Source organism: Neovison vison, chromosome 13 (assembly GCF_020171115.1).
Source record: "Neovison vison isolate M4711 chromosome 13, ASM_NN_V1, whole genome shotgun sequence".
Classification (NCBI taxonomy): Eukaryota; Metazoa; Chordata; class Mammalia; order Carnivora; family Mustelidae; genus Neogale; species Neogale vison.
In genome coordinates this window covers 21,325,053-21,343,831 of record NC_058103.1, presented here as the reverse complement: position 1 = coordinate 21,343,831, position 18,779 = coordinate 21,325,053, and the positions used below count along the sequence as shown (strand labels likewise).

The 18,779-nt window shown below is 44.2% G+C and overlaps 1 protein-coding gene across 7 annotated transcripts in view; it reads left to right on the top strand.

The window, feature by feature from the left end:
- The window catches only part of STON2 (stonin 2), a 151,913-nt gene that overhangs the window by 85,644 nt on the left and 47,490 nt on the right, over positions 1–18,779 (top strand). For 4 of the 7 annotated variants that reach the window (XM_044231959.1, XM_044231961.1, XM_044231957.1 and 1 more), the window contains one exon: positions 7,010–7,180. The exons of the other annotated variants lie outside the window; for them this stretch is intronic. In XM_044231959.1, the coding sequence (XP_044087894.1) occupies positions 7,010–7,180 (171 nt within the window). The remainder of the gene's footprint in view (positions 1–7,009; positions 7,181–18,779) is intronic. 7 annotated transcript variants of the gene reach the window in all.

Genomic DNA, 18,779 nt, shown 5'->3' with positions numbered 1-18,779 from the left:
GGTCCATACCTTTGGTCTCGGTTCACTGGACATATTAGTTTCCTAGGGGTGCCATAGTCACTTACTACCAACTGGGTGGCCTAAAATAAGAGAAATTTATTCTCTCGTAGTTCTGGGGACTAGAAATCCTAACCAGTGTGTCAGGAGGGCCATGTTCCCTCAGACAGCTATAGCAAAGCCTCCATCCTGCCTCTTCTAGCTTGAAGTGATGGCTGGCAGTCCTTGCCCTTTCTTATGGCAGCATAACTCTAATCTCTGATTCTGTCTTCACCCTGTCTTTTTCCCTGTGTATCTCAATGATGCTGGTCCTTTCCTATAAGGGCAACAGTCACTGGATTTAGAGCCCATCCTAATGCAGTAAAGCCTCATCCTTCACTTGACTACATTCTCAAAGACTATTTCCAGATAAGGTTACATCCACAGATTTAGGGCTTAGGACTTCAGCCTGCATTTTTGTGGGACACAGGTGAACTCACTATACCTAGTGAGCCCTTAATGCACCTCAGGTCAAATCTAATATGATGACAGTACTGGTATATTTTTCTTTTGGTGAAAATTGATGTCCTCTCGTGTCTTCCTATGTAGTTGAGGTCATGCTCCCCTCTCTTATCCTGACCCTGTGGGTTACTAATAGTGCTTATTTTCAAAAGAGCCAACTAGAATAAATACCCTGAGAGCAAATAAATTCCCTTTTCCATTCCTGCATAAATTCATGAGCAGAACTTTTTGTTCACTTTTATATCCCCAGTATCTTAAAATATTAAAGCACCATTAGCTTGGGCCAAAGTAAAGTCAATCAACACTTTATTTATTCACTCAGCATTTATTGAGCTACTGCTGTTTGCCAGGCACTGTGCTACTTATGGGGGAGACAATGGTGCAACCAGTAGTAACTATAATTTATTGAGCATCTGTGATTTTTCAGATGCTAGAACAGGCTCTTTGAATGCTTTTTCATGCATCCTCACAGAAGTCATAAGGTAGGAGTTACTATCCCTACTTTATAGGTAAGAAAACTAAAGGTAAAAATGCCAAAAACCTTGAGCAGAGTCCTAGAGCTCACAATAGAAAGAATCACATTTGAATCTGAATGATACACTGTGGACCAGTCCTTCTCTGCCCTTTGATTGAAGGTTTCTAAAAAATGTTTCCCAGTTGTTTCCCCGAGAAATCTAAGAGTCATCTTTTTTTTTTTTAAATTAAAGTCTAAAATTATCTTTTCAGTATTGAGATATGTAGATAGAAAGGAACTAATATATTGTCCAACACCTTATTGGCAAAATGGAAGTGGGAACTACATGCTTTCATTTCAGTCAGATATAAACTTTTAATAATAATAGCATCCCAATTAGCAAATGAAGAAATAATGGGAGAAAATCACCATTTTCCAGTTCCCATGAAATAATGCCTAAACACTGATTCTCAGTGGCTGCTCTGCGCATAAAACTGGAGTAATTGACTCTTCTATCCAAAAATCAAATATGAGTTTGATCAAGTCCCTAGATCTAACTCTGAATTCACAGGAAATAATAGGGACCGAGGGACATGTTATGAATCACAGCATCAAATAAAAATCTGATTGTAGGACAATCTCTATGACAAAAGAACCAGTTGCTTTAACAAGTAAATTGCAAGGAAAAAATGAAGATGGAAAAGAAGTTTTAGACTTGAAAAGACAACATTTATCAATTAATTGCCTAATTCTTTTGGGGAAAGTACCAAAAAAAATCTTTTGATAGATTTGGAGAAATTTAAATACCGATAGGATATTAGATATTAAGTAATTATAGTTTCCTTTTGGATGTAATAATATTTTGGTTGTGTTTGCATACAGAATCCATATCTTTTGGAGATACATGCAAAGATGTTTATGGATAAAATGATGTGATGCTGGGAATTTGCTTCAAAATAATGGTAGGGAAACAGGTGAAACAAGATTGGGGTGAACTGGTAATCGTGAAGCTGCTGGAGGATGTGTGGGAGGTTTGTTACATTCTTGTCTCCACCTTGTCTCCACCTTGATATACATTTGAAATTTTTTATCATAGAAGGTTTAAAAATAGTTTTATAATTATGCTAAAAGGAAGGAGTTCAGAAAGTCTGATAAAGCAAGAAGAGTGGAGAAAAAGGTCTGTGTTCACATGAAAATAAGCAGGTCTGTTTTCTACTAGAATTGTGCCCACCTTCTAGTTACTATCCTGATGGACCTACCTTGGGAACCACAGGCCATGGGCTGGGAGATCACGAACAACAGAAACAACTTGTTCCACTTTCAAAGCAACTATCACGATCTCCCTCCAACTTATTTATTTATTTATTTATGTTTAAAGATTTTATTTATTTATTTGACAGAGAGATCACAAGCAGGCAGAGAGGCAGGCACAGAGAGAGAGGAGGAAGCTGACTCCCTGCTGAGCAGAGAGCCCGATGCGGGGCTCGATCCCAGGACCCTGAGATCATGACCTGAGCGGAAGGCAGAGGCTCTATCCCACTGAGCCGCCCAGGTGCCCCATCCCTCCAACATATTTAGAGAGCCAGAGGCAGTGATGGTCATTACCTGATACTTGCGTGGTGCTTTGCCATTCACGAAATGTCTGATGGTTAAACTTGAGTCACAGCCTAAGGAGGTAGATGATCTTTTCCTCACTCGAGAGACTGGGAAGCTGGAACCCTGACCTATGACTTGATCACAACAAAGCCCCGTCTTGGATGCAGCTGAGCACTGTGTTTCTTCCCAACTCCTGATTGCAGAGCAGTCAAAGCAAGCAGTTATCGTGTCTTTTTTTTTTTTTTTTAAAGTTTTACTTTTTTATTTGACACACGGAGAAAGAATAAGCAGGGGGAATGGCAGGCAGAGGGAGAGGAGAAGCAGGCTCCCTGCTGAGTTGGGAGCCGGACTGACTGACTGACGTGAGGCTCCATCCCAGAACACCAGGATCATGACCTGAGCCAAAGGTCGGATGAGATGGTGATGAGATGGATGAGAGTCAGAGCTGGAGGAAGGGAAGAGTTAGGTCCCTGTCTTTTTTTTTTTTTTTTTTTTTTTAATCCTTAGAGTAAAATGCATAGTGTCCACTCAGCTGTATCCACACTAAAGGAATGTGAGTCTGTCTTCCTCCTCCCTTCTCTCAGGTGGGTGGGGAGGGAAAAAAAAGAAATAGAGATGGGCAAGAGGATCCGGTCAAAGCTTGAGCATCCTGAACCAAAGCTAAGGTCTGGAGTGATGTCTCAAACTCTAGAGAGGCTTCTGCTACCATGTTAATGCGGGAAAGTACCCAGTGGGCTAATTTTGAAGGCCTGTGGTTTTTATAGAAAAATAAATTGAGAGAATAAGATGATATTGATTCATGTTATGCCTAGAGAGTTTTTTTTGTAAGAGAAATGAGTCAGTCAAACCATTCCTCAAATGACCTTTTAAATTCTAAGGCAGGAAAAGCTACTTCTTTTTTTTTTTTTTTTAATATTTTATTTATTTATTTGCCAGAGGGGGGAGAGAGAGAGAGAGAGAGAGTGCACACAGGCAGGCAGAGTGGCAGCAGAGGCAGAGAGAGAAGCAGGCTTCCCGCGGAGCAAGGAGCCTGATGTGGGACTCGATCCCAGGACGCTGGGATCATGACCTGAGCCGAAGGCAGCCGCTTAACCAACTGAGGCACCCAGGCGTCCCAGGAAAAGCTACTTCTAATTAAATGTTTAATGCTTACTCTATATCACATCAGACTTGTGATGCAGTATATTTTGTATATACATATAGAATATGTTGGAGTCCCTTAAGCAATCATATGGGGTTGAAATGTATGTATATTTAAAAATTATTTCATGGTTGAGACCGTTGTAACAGGGTATATACCCTTAGAGAAGACCCGCGTATTTTCTGGGTTTGATTTCCTTGATTAGTAAAAAAGGAGGGGTTGTAGGAGCCAATCTCTCAGAATCTCTGAGCCATGGAACCTTATTTTGTTATTTTGAATGATGATGAGCTTTGTTATGGCTCTGTTTTTACAAGATTTTCTTATGTCTAGAATGTATAGTAAGGTAAGGGGAAGTTTTGGAACAGAACCCTTAATTACAACATTATTCTTTTTTTTTTTTAAGATTTTATTTATTTATTTGACAGAGAGAGATCACAAGTAGGCAGAGAGGCAGGCAGAGAGAGAGAGGAGGAAGCAGGCTCCCTGCTGAGCAGAGAGCCGATGCGGGACTCGATCCCAGCACCCTGAGATCATGACCTGAGCCGAAGGCAGCGGCTTAACCCACTGAGCCACCCAGGCGCCCTACAACATTATTCTTAAGGGGAACATGGGATCCACTTTATAGTGCCCATTTGAGAAATACTATCATGGCACCAATCAGGTTTGCTGACACGACGTTCACTTTATTGATAGAGTGTCAAGCATTTGGGGTGGGCTTGTGTGCTAGGTACACACGGCGAGGTGGCTCCTTCAGTCTGTGCGCTAATAGTAATGCCTACTTCACAGGGCTGTCAAGAGCAAGGTTTAGTCTAATACATAGACGACATTAAGGGGAGTGCCTGGAACACCTGGGGTGTGGCTGGGGTGTCATTGTCCTCATTGTTCTTGATCCTCACGACAACCTGTGATACCAGGTAGGTTTTAGATCCTTCCTGTCATGTGCATGAGTATCAAGTGTGCAGGTGGCTACCCAGAGCTGAGGGGTGGTAGGGGGCGGGGGGCGGGCTGGGCATCTGACGCCGAGTACTGAAGCATACTGTGACCCACACAGGGGACCCTTTGATAAAGCAGTGATCGCATGATAGAGCTACCTTTTACTATTCTGGGCTCCGGTTTATCAATAACAATACTCTCTGCTGGTATGGAAAATTTCAACGATATCAAGATTTTTTTAAGTGCCAGATCACACATCATGGGTATGCTTTAATCCCAATTGCACTATTTTAAAAAGGGTATTCCTATATGCTTCATATGTGTAAAACTTTCTAAAGCAGATTCCTAAGAAATTCCCAACAGTGGTTACCTCTGGGGGATGGGACTAGTGGTCACAAAGAACAAGTCGATTTTTACTATTTATTTTATACCCTTATATACTGTTTGAACTTTTTTTGTCATGAGTTGTCTTTATAAATTAAGAAAAAGGGGCACCTGGGTGGCTCAGTGGGTTAAACATCTGTCTTCTGCTCAGGTCATGATCTTGGAGTCCTGGGATCAGGCTCCGCATTGGGCTCTCTGCTCAGTGGGGAGCCTGCTTCCCCCTAACCCCTGCCTGTCTCTCTGCCTACTTGTGATCTCTCTCTTTCTGTCAAAGAAAGAAACAGACTCTTTAAAATAAATAAATAAATAAATAAATAAATAGATTAATTTAAAAAAAAACCACTTCTAAGCCTTTTGGCTAAGATCAGTATAAATTTAAAAAAACAACAACACTTTAAAAAGTTAAGGAAAGTATCCTAGTCTGTTTGGGCTGCTGTAACAAAGTACCACAGACTAGGTGACTTATAAACAACAGAAATTTATTTCTCATAGCTCTGAAGGCTGCAGGTCTGATATTGGGTTGGAAGCATGGTCAGGTAAGAGTCTTCTTTTGGGAGGAAGACTTCTTGGCTTCTCATGGTAGAAGGGTCTAGGCAACTGTATGGACTCCCCTTTAGAAGGTTACCAATCCCCTTCATGAGGGTTCCGTCCTAGTTAGGTAATCATAGGCCCTACCTCCTAACACGGCCCTGGGCATTAGGATTCCATGTGTGAGTTTTGAAAGGACTCATAATTTCAGATTGTAGCAGAGGGAGAGAAAAGTACCACAATAACCAGTCTCTAGAACAATATTTCCCAAACCCAAAAGATCCCCTTCCCCCACTCCAAAAGGCTTTGGGAAAGGAAACCTAGCACACTAGGTCCTGAACTGGGAGATTCGCAATATAGGTTAGTAAACTATAGATGTGAAAAGCCAACATGAAGAAACCTATATAGAATATTCTTCTTAGATATTCTTTGTTATACCTATTAACATCCTGCAGAATTATATTTCACAGAATATCCATTTTGGAACTGGTATAAAAACTTAAGAAAAGGTAACCTAGCCTTAGGTCCATTCCAAGTGGAAAAAAGGTGACGTTCTTCAGGAAGTGTGGGTGTCATAGCTGGTGGTATGGTGAGGAGACTGGGTCTTAGGTTCAGGCAAACCTGGGTCCGAATTCTGGGTCTTCCATTCCCTACCTGGCCAAGCCCTGCCCAAGTTACCTAACCTGTGAGAGAGGAAGAAGGATACTTCCCTCCTAAAGGCATTTCAGGATTAAATGAGAGAAGTACCTGGTCTGCAGTCGGTGCTCCTCACCCTTGGCTCCATCTCTCCACCTCCTTCTACTGAAATACGGACAAATTGCTGAGGCTCCCTCCACTGACAAAAGTCTTCCCGTCAGGGTTTACAGAGGCCAGGCTAGCAGGTACCAAGTTCTTGCATCTTCAGTGGGAATCCATTTCTAAAATCTTGATCTCTGGGCACGTATTTCAAGATCATGTCTCTTATACAAGGGAAGATTCACCGACTCTGGGAGACTGTTGAGAATCCTGTTTCTTTAAAAGTTAGAGCCTAAAAGATAGAGAAATTCATTGTCTGAACCACACTCAGGTTTGCCTTGCTCCAGGCCTTTCCAGGCCCTGCACCAAGGTTGCCCCTTGCTCTCATTTCCTGTACTAAAGTTAATGCTCACACACGGTGGAAACAAATTTCAGAGTTAAATTTAAAAATATGTGCACTACAGCATTGCCTTTTCACAGTAACCTTTGCACAAAGCTCTTGGAATCTAATTACCCAAGTGTTGTTTGCCTCCCCCCAAATACCTGCGCCTGTGCAGACTGAGTTTAAAGTTCGGGAAGTATTAACAAAAGGAATCAGAAGCAAGATCTCAGGCACAGCCGCTGAAGAATCTCCCTGTCTGTGCCGGGCCTCTCCCTCCTCCTGGGTGTGCCCGCTGGGGAAGGCCAGTGAGTAACCTGCACATTTTTTTTTTTTTTTCATCTTGGCCCTTCCCACCCAGACGAGAGGACGGAGTGGCAGACAGGCAGGCAGACGGCTGTGAGTCCTGTTCAAGCATGCACGGAGCATACCTCTACCTGCACCCAGGGCCTGGACCCCTCGCCACCCTTACCCCACCCCAGGAAGAGCCAGAGCCCCTGCGAGGGACCGGAAGGGGCCTCTGTTCCCAATGGTAAGGGCTGCCAGCAGCAGGAACACTTCATTCATTTGCTCTGCTTTGGTGTTGGCTTTTCCGTTTCCGTTGTGTTTAGATGGGAGAGTTTCTGATGGCATTAAAGGTGTTTTGTTTGGTTGTTTGGGTGGTTCTCAGTGGTCCCAAGAGAAAGACATGTCTTCCCCCAGCAGGGTTTATCAGAACTTGTAACCTGATAGCGTGGCCTTGAAACAAAACTTAACATACTAATTACTTCTGGTTAGTACAGTTTACCCTTTGGGCCCTCTTTAAAAAAAAAAAAAAAAAAGACTTTATTGACCGGATAGGTTTTGAAGGAGGAAAAGTGCTACTGATCGTGGCCATTTTCATACATAGGCACCTCTAACTGAAAAGTACCTTTTACTCTAGCTTTAAAATAGACCAAGATGATGTTTTGTCTCAAAACAAGCAAACAGAAAACCCTTTCAAAGAGATTTCAGTGTTGAATGAGAAAGATGCTAGCAGAGGGGTTTGACTAAGAGATAACAAGACAGGTCGGTCTAGTTCAATATATCTGAACTGGAAGTATTGAAGTAAATCTGTGTGCTCTGGGAAGAAGGAAGTCAGATGTTGCATGTGGGATTCGTGGGGTCTTTAAGGGAGAAAACTGAGACCTTTGTGTAGTGTGTTGAGAGTTTGAGGGAAGCATTAGAAAGCAAATGGAGCAGGCTGGGAAGCAGGTTTTCTGCGTGGGGCTGATGCCAAGGACTTCTCCCTCAATGCTGTGGGTGAGAGTAATTCAGAGTAATCAAGTGCTACATTGTTAACAGGCTTCTGAGTTTCAAATATTTATTCTAAACACAAGCAGTTGATTGCACTGAACGCGGGAGAATGAAGCTGCTGCCTCTGGTTCCTGGCGTAGCCTTAACTTTAATACCTGGGGAGACTTCAGGAAAACGGTTGTAGGAAAGATAAAGCTATGTGTAATGTGAATTTGATACTCCACTATTACAGTATGTTTGAGATGGCCCCATTCCTTGAACAGCCACGAGGACTTACCCTGTGGTTACATTAAGAGTGGAGAGGCTGAGCTAAGGCGTTTCACAGGAGAATGGTACAGAAACTGGAATAGAAATTGCCCAAAGCCGAGGCACTCCCCTGACAAATGTAAAAGTTTGCCTTGTGCCTGGATGTCCCTGCAAATGCATCACGGGTTCATCCTTGGCACTGCTGTGCAGGTAATGTAAGGATGCTCTAGGAAGGGGCGCCTGGATGACTCAGATGGTTAAGTATCTATCTTCAGCTCAGGTCATGGTCTTCGAATCTTGGGATCGAGCCCCACATCGGGCTCCCAGCTCAGCGGGGAGCCTGCCTTCCCGTCTTCCACTTTCTCACCTTGCTTGTGCTTTGTCTGTCTCTCTGTCTCTCTCTCTAACATGAAAAAATAAAATCTTAAAAAAAAAAAGGATTCTCTAGGAAGAGCAGCCTGTACCTCACATAGCTAGGTTTTTAGAACAGCATTAAAAAGCACTACTAAGGGGTGCCTGGGTGGCTCAGTGGGTTAAGCCTCTGCCTTCGGCTCGGGTAATGATCTCAGGGTCCTGGGATCAAGCCCCACATCAAGCTCTCTGCACAGCGGGGAGCCTGCTTCCCCCTCTTTCTGACTGCTTCTCTGCCTACTTGTGATCCCTGTCTGTTGAATAAATAAAGAAAAATATTAAAAAAAAAAAGCACTACTACAAAGTAGTGTGTAAAGAAGGGTATGAAGTTGTGGTGTGTGTGTGTGTGTGTGTATTCAAGTGGGGAGGTGCGCGAGCAGGGTGAAGATCCCCTTCTTAGTTCCCTCTTCTGACATTGTCTTTTTCTGAAAAGAAATCAGTAATTAGGGGCACCTGGGTGGCTCAGTGGGTTAAAGCCTCTGCCTTCGGCTTAGGTCATGATCCCAGAGTCCTGGGATCAAGCCCCCATCGGGCTCTCTGCTCAGTGGGGAGCCTGTTTCCTCTTCTCTCTCTGCCTGCCTCTCTGCCTACTTGCGATCTCTCTGTCAAATAAATAAAATCTTTAAAAAAAAAAAAAAAAGAAATCAGTAATTCCTCGTCGTTGTCACTTGTCAGTGTTCCTGTGGTGATAATACTAATAGTTCACTTTCTTACTGCTTTGGTTTCCTCTTAGCTAATTAATCAAAAGCATAGTCTGGCTGTAGCCCAATCCACCAGCTCATTAAAAGACCATCCGAAAATGCCACTTACTTTTTTGCCGAGTGAGCAGAAGATGGGGGTGGGAACCCTTCTGGTGATTTCACCTGGAGATGCCGGTTTGTATTTCGTGAGTCTTTTCAGTTGTGATTGACAAACAAACGGAATACACTCCCAGGCGCCCATGGAGTGACCAGCCCCAGCAGCAGTTCTAGCCTTCGGGAGCATTTGCAGTCTGGTTACTACATGTTCGGGTAGAACACATCGCTGTCGGGGGGTGCCTGAGCGGCACAGTCAGTTAAGTGTCTGAGTCTTGATTTCGGCTGACGGTCGTGAGATCGAATCCCGTGTCGGGCTCCGCACCCAGTGGGGAGTCTGCTAGAGATTGTCCCTCTGCCTCTGCCACCTGTGTGGTCACTCTCTCTCTCTCTCAAATAAATCTTAAAAAACAAAACAAAACAAAACCAACCAAACCAAACCATCGCTAGTGCTGCCACACCTGCTTGTCTCCCGGATCCAGGGCTCAGTGCTTGGGAATGAAAGACCCTTTAGCGGAGAGTGGGTGGTGTTTCCTCCCAGCGATGGCCTGTTTCACGCATTTTCAGAACTTTGTACAGTTTCTTTGCAAACTAAATTAAATGCAGTATCTTCTTGAATTTGGCTTTTCTGAGGCATCTTTATGGTGAATTTAGCATTTCTTTCGAGTTCACTGCATTTCACCCACTCCTCTTGCTTAGTCTTTCCGACGGTGACACCAAGCAGAGTGAAAGCTGCCCATATAAATGGGAACCAAACAGGCACTTAGGACAGCCTTGTCTGTGAGCAGCACATGCTTTCTCCTTCTAACCTCCGTGTCCCTCCTAAGGAGCCTCCAGGCACTACCCAGCCCTGGCCACTTCTCTGCCATCCTGTGTTTCCTGGTTGCTGGAATTACTTTCCCTACCACCCTTTGCTGTCCCGAACCTCACAAGTAGGTGTTTAGAGAATTTAAGTAGAACTAACCCAAAGGTCATAGTAATTTTTCAAAAAACCAGAAAGCAACCCTTTAGCTGTAGGGATGCTGTAATAATAACTCTGGCAGCATCCCAGCCAGGCTACGTACGTCTCGGGGCGTGGGTCAGGAACGCAGTTATGGACTCAGCCAGTGTCCTTTAAGTGCAGTTCCTAAGTGGCACAGTCAGGCACGGGTGAGTGAAGCAGCTGGTGGCTAGAATATAATTAGTCTCAGCCTGTCATCTTCAGTAAGTGCCCGTTTCCTGCTCCTCAGAGCTCTTTACTGGCCTAGTGTGTTTATCTTTTTCCTGTAATAGTTCTTACACTTCGGTGCTCCTCGTGAGAAGGCTGTGGAGGCCTTTGCAGGATGTAGCCCTGCGGATCATTTGGTCACATTTATCTGTGGGCACATCCTACGCCAAGAAGACGCATCGCAGAGACACTCACCCTGAACAAGTCCCAATAAGGATGGCGTGCCTTCCACATCATCTTTAAAAACCTCAGCGGATGATATGAAATAGTGCTGAGAAGAAATTGATTTCTTTGGCTTTCTTTTGAAACTGAAGTCTTGAGGAATAAGTAAGGTATGTGTATGCAGGCGGGAATGGAAATGAGGAATATCAGATGAAAGCTCACCTTCAGGAGTGTCTAACTTTTTGCGATTAGGGGAAAACTTTGGCCCATGCTTAGAAATCGTATTTGGGTTAAGGCAACCTTTTCTCCCTTTGGTTGTATAATAGACTTTGAAACGAGTCTGTTGTGATAAGGACTTTGTAGCTCCCTTTATCAAGAGGTAGAGTCCGTTTACGCAGCCCCTGAATCTGGGCTAGGCCTTGTAGCTTTGGCCAACAAAATATGCTGGAGTGACAGTAAGCATATGTACCAGTCCCCAGTGTAGGTCTTAAGTGGCCTCACATATGTCTACTTGCTCACCTAGAATCTAGCCCAGTCACCCTATGGACATGCCTGCACTCTGTTGCCGGGGCCCAGAGACCTTTGTCTCCCCACCAGATACGTGACTGAGGCTATCCTTGACCAGCCAGCAGACCTGATGCATGAATGGGCCCAGCAGAGATCACATAAAGTGATCCAAGGACTCAGGAGCAATAATGAGTGCCTACTGTTTGAAGCTACTGAGTTTTGGAATGGTTTGTTATGCTAACAACAACTAATGGATTCATGTGGTTCCCTGGAGGTGGTACCTCTGGGTTCTCTCTTTGGTCCATTATCATCATCACAAATGCTCAGTGGAGCTCAGCATAAGAAATGCAGTCCATGCTTGGAGGGGTTCTGTTAGATGCCAGGCATCTCCAGTTCTTGTGATCATCAGCGTTGCTTTGAGACCTTTTAACAACACATGTTGGGTGGCTCAGTCAGCTAAATGTCTGCCTTCTGCTCAGGTCAGAGTTCCAGGGCCCTGGGATTGTTGAGCAGGGAGCCTGCTTCTCCCTCTCCCTCTGCCACTCCCCCTGCTTGTGCTCTGTCTCTCTCTCTCAAATAAATAAATAAAATCTTTAAAACAAACAAAAACCCTAACACATGTCTGGGCCTTATGTCAGATTATTCAACTAAATATCTATACATGGGGTTTAGGAATCTAATTCAGAAAGCTCTAATGATTGTCTAGGATTGAAAACCAGTGACGCAGTGACCTTGTTAGTCCCTTCTGTTACTGAAAGATGCAGTGATTCCAGCTCTCCTACTTGGGCAAACAACACCGGGTGGTTCTGAGTTCGTTACTGGTTTGATGTACTTCATGCCACATCAGTAAACTTTGTAAGCAACTTTGGGCAATCACGCGGACCTGATCTTAGGTGGGGAAATTCACACGTGGACACTGACGGCTGCATATGTATGTTTACGGTTGCATCCCCTGAGCTGAGAACGTGGTATAGACTCCCTAAGTAAGTCTTTGCATTGGGGTTGTAATAGGACTTTGCTTTGAGGACCTTACAGCCCAATGGGGTCGGGGGGAATCAGAAATCTGTTACTTGTTACATATTAAGAGAAAAAAAAGCAAGCAAGGTTTTGACCCTTAAACTACAGGTGAATTTTTACTATGGTGAGTGTTTCCGTTGTTGCAACAATAACACTACATTATAGACAACCCCAAAGCCTCAGTAGCATACAACAGTGTGTTTTATTAACCCTTCTGTGTGCAGGTTAGAGTGGGGAGAATCCACTGGTCCTGGTTTGGCTTTGGGAGTGCCTTTACTCTCTCTCTCTCTTTTTTTTTTTCCTTTAAGGTTTTATTTATTTATTTGACAGAGATCACAAGTAGGCAGAGGCAGGCAGAGAGAAAGGAAGGGTAGCAGGCTTCCTGCTGAGCAGAGAGCCCAATTCAGGGCTTGATCCCAGGATCCTGGGATCATGACCTGAGCCAAAGGCAGAGGCTTTAACCCACTGAGCCACCCAGGTGCCCCAGGGAGTGCCTTTACTCTTAAATGTCCCTCAACCTTTCTCTAGGATCAGCTATTATTAGCTTGGGCACATTCTTCTCATGGTGATGGCAGGCATAAAGAAAAGCATAATCCACGATGAGCAAGCTCACTTCAGGCTGCTGGTTATGTCATTAATCTGTTAACATCTCTTGGTCAAAGCAGGTCACGTAACCAAATCCATTGTCAAAGGCCAGGGAAATACAAATTTGTAGAGAGAAACTGCTAAGTCAGGATGAAGTCATTTCTTCAGATCGTACAACATGTTTGCTATCATCATTTCTTTCTCAGGCAAAAAGAAACCAGTTTCCATCTAGTCAAATCATTTGGGACATTTTCCTAAGTCTTAGCCTAGTGTTGCAGGGGTTAAAAGAGATTTGGGTGAATATCCCTTTCTGAGGGCCCATCTCTCCCTGGACTGTTTGGTGAAAGACCTTTAGCCTGTGCCTCTGGTTAAGATAGGAAACTAGTCTTCTTAAATATGATTGAGCTGCTCAGGTATTCTCCAGGGCAGAAACTATGTTTTACAGTGTTACTAAGAATAACGACGAAATACAGTTCGCATTGAATAATTTGGGTTTGAACTGCGCAAGTCTGCACAGGCATGGGTTTTTTGTAGTACCGTACATGTATTTCTCTTCCTTATGATTTTTCCTTTTCTTTTCTTTTTAAGAATTTATTTATTTCTTTGAGAGTGAGAGAGAGCCACAAACGGGGTGGGGTAGAGGGAGAGGAAGAAGCAGGCTCCCCACTGAGCAGGGAGCTTCACATGGGGCTTGAAATCCCAGAACCCTGGGATCAGGACATGAGCCAAAGGCAGACACAGAACTGAGCCACCCAGGTGCCCCTCTTCCTTCTGATTTTCTTAAGGAAAGATTTATTACCGTTAATCTTATCAGCATGGCTTCTGCACAACAGTTGGCTCTTAGTGGTTAGATTTGGGGGAGTTAAAAGTTACATGTGGATTTTCAACTCTATGGGGTGTTGGCTTCCCTGACTCCTAGGCTCTTCAAGGGTCAACTGTATTTCAGATCACTGTTGTATAGGCATTGCTGTTGATCATTCTGTGCCTTTGGATCTACAGAGTGTATCAGATTTACCTCCGAGGAAACTGAGATACAAAAGATTATGCAAGTTCCACAAAACTGCCTCTACTAGCCATCTGAGATTAGCAACCTGTCCTGTTGGTTTTTCCACTTTTGCTCCACTGGCTGATCGATGCTGCCTTGTTTCACAAAAAGCGTATGAGGATATCATTACCTAATGAGTTTAGCTTCCTAAGAAACCCCTCCCTCCTAGTACTAATGCTCCATGAGAAATAAAGAAGTCTAGCAGGAAGGTGTTCAGTGCTATAAGATTTCTGCACTACCACGCTGGGAAAGTAAGCTGGATTATGAGTCCTTTCTAAATACTCTTCCCTAACGTTTCTTTGTTACCATCTTGACCTTAGAAGTAAATTGGGTTGGGGGCTGTTTAGATAGACGTTCTTGGAGGGTCCTTGTGACTATGCTTCTTTCCTGGGTTCTCTGTGCCCTCACATGCCACGTCTGTTTCCTAGTCGTCGTTCAGCAATTGCCTGCCGTGCTTCTCTGACAAACAGTGCTATTTCTATTTTATGTGGAAAGCCGACTTGATTAAACAACTCATTCAAATTAATGCTTTGTAGGAGGCGTGATATGATGGGAACAGGCATTTCCAGTGGTGTTCTTGTCAGATTAGCACATGCAAACAATCAAATAATGGCAGTGGCCCAGGATATGTAGAGTCTGCTAGAATTAGTGTATAAGCTGGTTATCTTGGATAGGTTGTTTCCATTCTGGCGATGGCTTCGCTGAGAACCTCATGTGGCTCCCATATATGACTAATGCTCCGTAATGTATTGTTATTTGAGCGATGATTTAATATCCTACTCCTCCTCTTGCTCTTCGCCAAGGGCCATATCTGCATTGTTTACAGCTGAAAACCTAGGAGCCAGCACAAGTGAATCCAGATAAAGATACTGAGTGAATGCAGGAGTGAATAAATGCTAGGATTACAATACCCGGGGCTCAAGACAAATTCTCCCCGGGTGATTCTGCCCCCAACAAGGGGCAGTGAAGGGTTAATGTTCTCTTTGGGAGCTGGAAAGATTTGGATATGGATCTCAGCAGAGCTGCTTGAATCACATTCTTTTTGCTACTATAGCAACAGGTTGAGAATTCTGCAGGCTTTGTCGCCTGCCTCCTGCCTACGTTGTAAATGCCTGTGTGCAGGGGACTTCATTGTCTGGGGGACAACTGTTTTTTTTTTTTTTTTTCCCCTATGATGTTTCAATGAAGCAGCTTCTTTGCAGAGACAAAGAGGCCAACACAAAGCAGGGGCTAAGAATCATGGAAAGGCAGAGAGAGAGAGAGTTCTTGTTTTGACTGGAGGGACATTTTCAATCTTTTGTCTCCCGAAGAGGTGTGAAGTGGGGAAGGATTTGAGGTTTAGTGGTAGTCAAGTCTCCCTCCCTTCTTCATGAGCCCTCTCTTCTGAGAGAGACCCCCTGGCAGCTATTGGAAACCTTTCTCCTACTATCTTTGCTTAACAAACAGGGTGGTGGTGAAGCTCTTGGATTATTGCCCATGGTGCGTTCACTTCTAAGTTTGGAGAAGCCAGAGTGGACCAGAATGTGGGTTTTCCCCTCTGTATTCTCCAGTCCTTCTAATTCATTCTGTATCTTTGTTGTGAGAAGGAAGGACAAGCTGACTGAGAGTGAGAAAAGGAGGTGTTCGTCGTTATTTGCTGTAGCAGTGTTGGAAAGGGAGGGACAAAGATGGGGAAGCTGCTCAGGAAAGTTGCTTAGGGGGCGTTAGCTTGCCAGGTGTCACAGGCATTTAAAAACTGCCTAACCTGGGAATTCAGGACTGCTTCTTGGGTGCAGTTAAGCTTAGCATTTGGGGCTAATCGTAGTTCCTGTTGGGCTAATGGGTGAAGTCAATAGACCTTAAATATCATTTTGAATTGATCAGATCGCATTGCCACAGAACTGTTTTCGCATCTACATCTTGTTTTCACTTTGCACGCAGATGGCGAAATCTGCCTGATTCCCTCTTTGTTCCTGGTTCACAAAAACATTTTGGTCAGAAATATCTGAACATATCCAGCCATTCTGGGGAAGCAGCACTGAGTTCTTTTATTAAAAGTTCAATTTTAGGGCACCTGGGTTGCTCAGGTGTTATACACCTGATATATACAGGTTATACACCCGTATACACATATACAGTCTTGATTTCTGCTCACGTCGTGATCCCGAGGTGGTCACATTGAGGCGCTGGGCTCCAGCCTGAGCTTGGATTCTCCCTCTCCCTCCCCCTCCAAAGTGCCCCCCCACCCCCATCACCCCTGCCCTGCTCACTTGCACACTCTCTCTTTCTCAAATAAATAAATCCTAAACAAAAATGTAAAAGTTCACTTTTAAAAATATTTTATCCCCAACCCACTACTGTTCTTGAGGTGTAGTCCTAAGGGCTTTCGGCTGGGGGCCCCGGGTCTGGTCCTCGCCCCAGCGGCCTCGGGCAGCTCATAGGAGGATCTTACTTCCATTGCCTGTGGAACGAAAGATGTGGATGACACTGTTAACATTTCACTCACGTCTTTCCTGCACACACAGAAAGTGGTACTCCAGTTGTCTGAAAAGTAGGAAAAAAGCCTTTGCTTCATTGAAGATCATTTACTCTGTAGCTCCCTTAGTTCCTGTTCATATTTCTGGTCTCCACTTCAGTGTGGCTTCCTCAGGGAGGCTTCCCTGACCGCCCCTTCCCCCCACCCCCTCCCCCGGGGCTAGAGCAAAACTCCAGGCTTAGGCTCCCTGCGAAGTGTGTTCTTTTATTTCATCACACTTAGCACAGTTTGTAATGATTTATTTCTTATGTGGGGGCTGGTGGTTTTTTGTTTTTAGCCATTTTCTCTCTCCTTCTGAGACTGAGGACTCTGGGAGGCAGACACCCAGTCTGTTTTAGTCACCATGGACTCTGCATAGGAACCACTCAGTAAACATCTGTTGGAGACTCAGTGGTGCTACATTACGCTTCCTGGAGGGAACAGAGATGATTACATGACAGTCTCTGCCCTTAAGGATCTTCAGCTTTACTTTTCCTGTTGCTCTTCTCTACCACCCCACCCCACACCCAAAATATGCTGCAAGAAAAGAAAACAAAAAACCCTGGGCTCTTGTTACTGATCTGATCACATGACATGTTTCAATTTTCCTTGATTAGACTCATTGGTCTTTTGTGACAGAATCCATGAACTGAAGCCAGGTTCTGGAAAGAAGTTATAGGAGATAGTATACAGAATGAAAGTGGTGGGGGAAAAAAGGGAAAGAGAGAGGGAGGGAGAAATGAGGAGGACAGTACAGCAGGAAGAACACTGAAATTGTGGAGTTCTATCTTTTTCATTAATTTGTAAATGTCCTTTTCTGACTGATGGGCTTTATAAGTAAGGACACGTTTCTTAAACAATTCTTAAGTGTTGAGTAATGAAAACACAAAAAGTTTGTAACCACAAGGCACACAAAAGGTTTACTAGTCTCCAGAAATCTCTCTGCTTTAAAAACCTAAACCCGTACAGTTGTGATCAGTACAGGCACTTACACTAGGAAACTAGAGCTAGCCCTTGCATACGTAAGCGGCAAGCCTAGACGAGATGCTGCAGGGAGGGAAAAGCAAGAATTCCTTAGGGTGGAGGTGTGATGGGTATTCATCAGCCAGGAACAGGAGGCAGGAGGGAAGTTGATTGAATTAGAAAATAGAACTCCTTCTGGTATCATGGAGTTTGCAGTTTGTAGGGGAAATGACTTAGGGGAGATTTACTGATTACATTTCTGTAGAAAGCACAAAATTCGTAGCTTTAAAAAGCCAAACAGCTTCAATTTATTTTGAAAACAGAGAGAAAGAGTATGGACGGTTGAGATAAGGTCAAGTTTCTCTTCTGGTTCCTCTCCTTAGAGAGTTCAGCTTTTACGGCAAAAGACAGCCTTTGCCTGCATAGTTTTCCCAGCTTCCCCTTCTCCCCAAAATCCACAGACCCAGAGGGTGTCCGTAGCCTGCCTTTATGCTTGGTCTGCTTGGGAGCTTAAACCCCAGCCAGACTATATCCCTCCCAAAGCCATTCCAGGAAGAAAAGAATGACTAAAACAATCACATAATCTCTCTTCTTTATGAAGAGGAAGGAATTTTAGCCAAGAATGCAAGGTGTGCCTGTGGGCTTTGCGCCTACACTGCACAAATCCTACACACACCCAAACCCACACACACGTATGTCCATTCTGCTTTTCACTTAGTGAGGCAGAGGCAGTATGGTGTGACATGTTGGCCAAAGACCGGGAGATAACTGTGTTGGGCTGACAAGCAGCCAAGCCATCAGGCTCATGTGTCCCACTAGACAATGTTAATTGGCCCCTCCTTCATTTATAAAAATACACTCAACAAAGATAGTGTATGGGAACGTGGTGCTTTCCTGTCTGATACCCCTTTCCGAGTTAGTTCCAGAGAAGGTCTGCTCCGAGCAGTCTCTTGGTTTCCTAGGAACTTGCCCCTTTCCAACAGTTTCACACAATTCTTTACAAAGCAGATCCCTTTGTTTCCAGTGGCAAAGCTCTGCCACATCTCAGCTCTGCCACTTCCTACTTGTACAGCCTGGGGATGTTATTTAACCTCTCCATGCCTCCTTTACTTCGTCTTTATATGGAGTTAATAAGAATGTCTCCCTCATAGGAGCCTTGTGGGAAGCCAGTAAGATCATCTTAGAAAAGTTTTTCTGCACAGTGCCTGGCACATAGTGTGAATGTATAAGTTGTTCCTGTTTTTAGTCCATTAAAGAGATTTCAGCTTTTTCTCTTCTTCTTTGCCCCTCCTGAGTTAGAAACACCCCTTGACATTTGGTACTTCTCAGTGTCAGGGTTCTGTTCCGGTGTGGGGAGAGGAAAGCAAGAGCAGAGATGGCTGGGCAAGAATGAGGACAATGGAGACCTGTGCCCTGGTTGTTTAC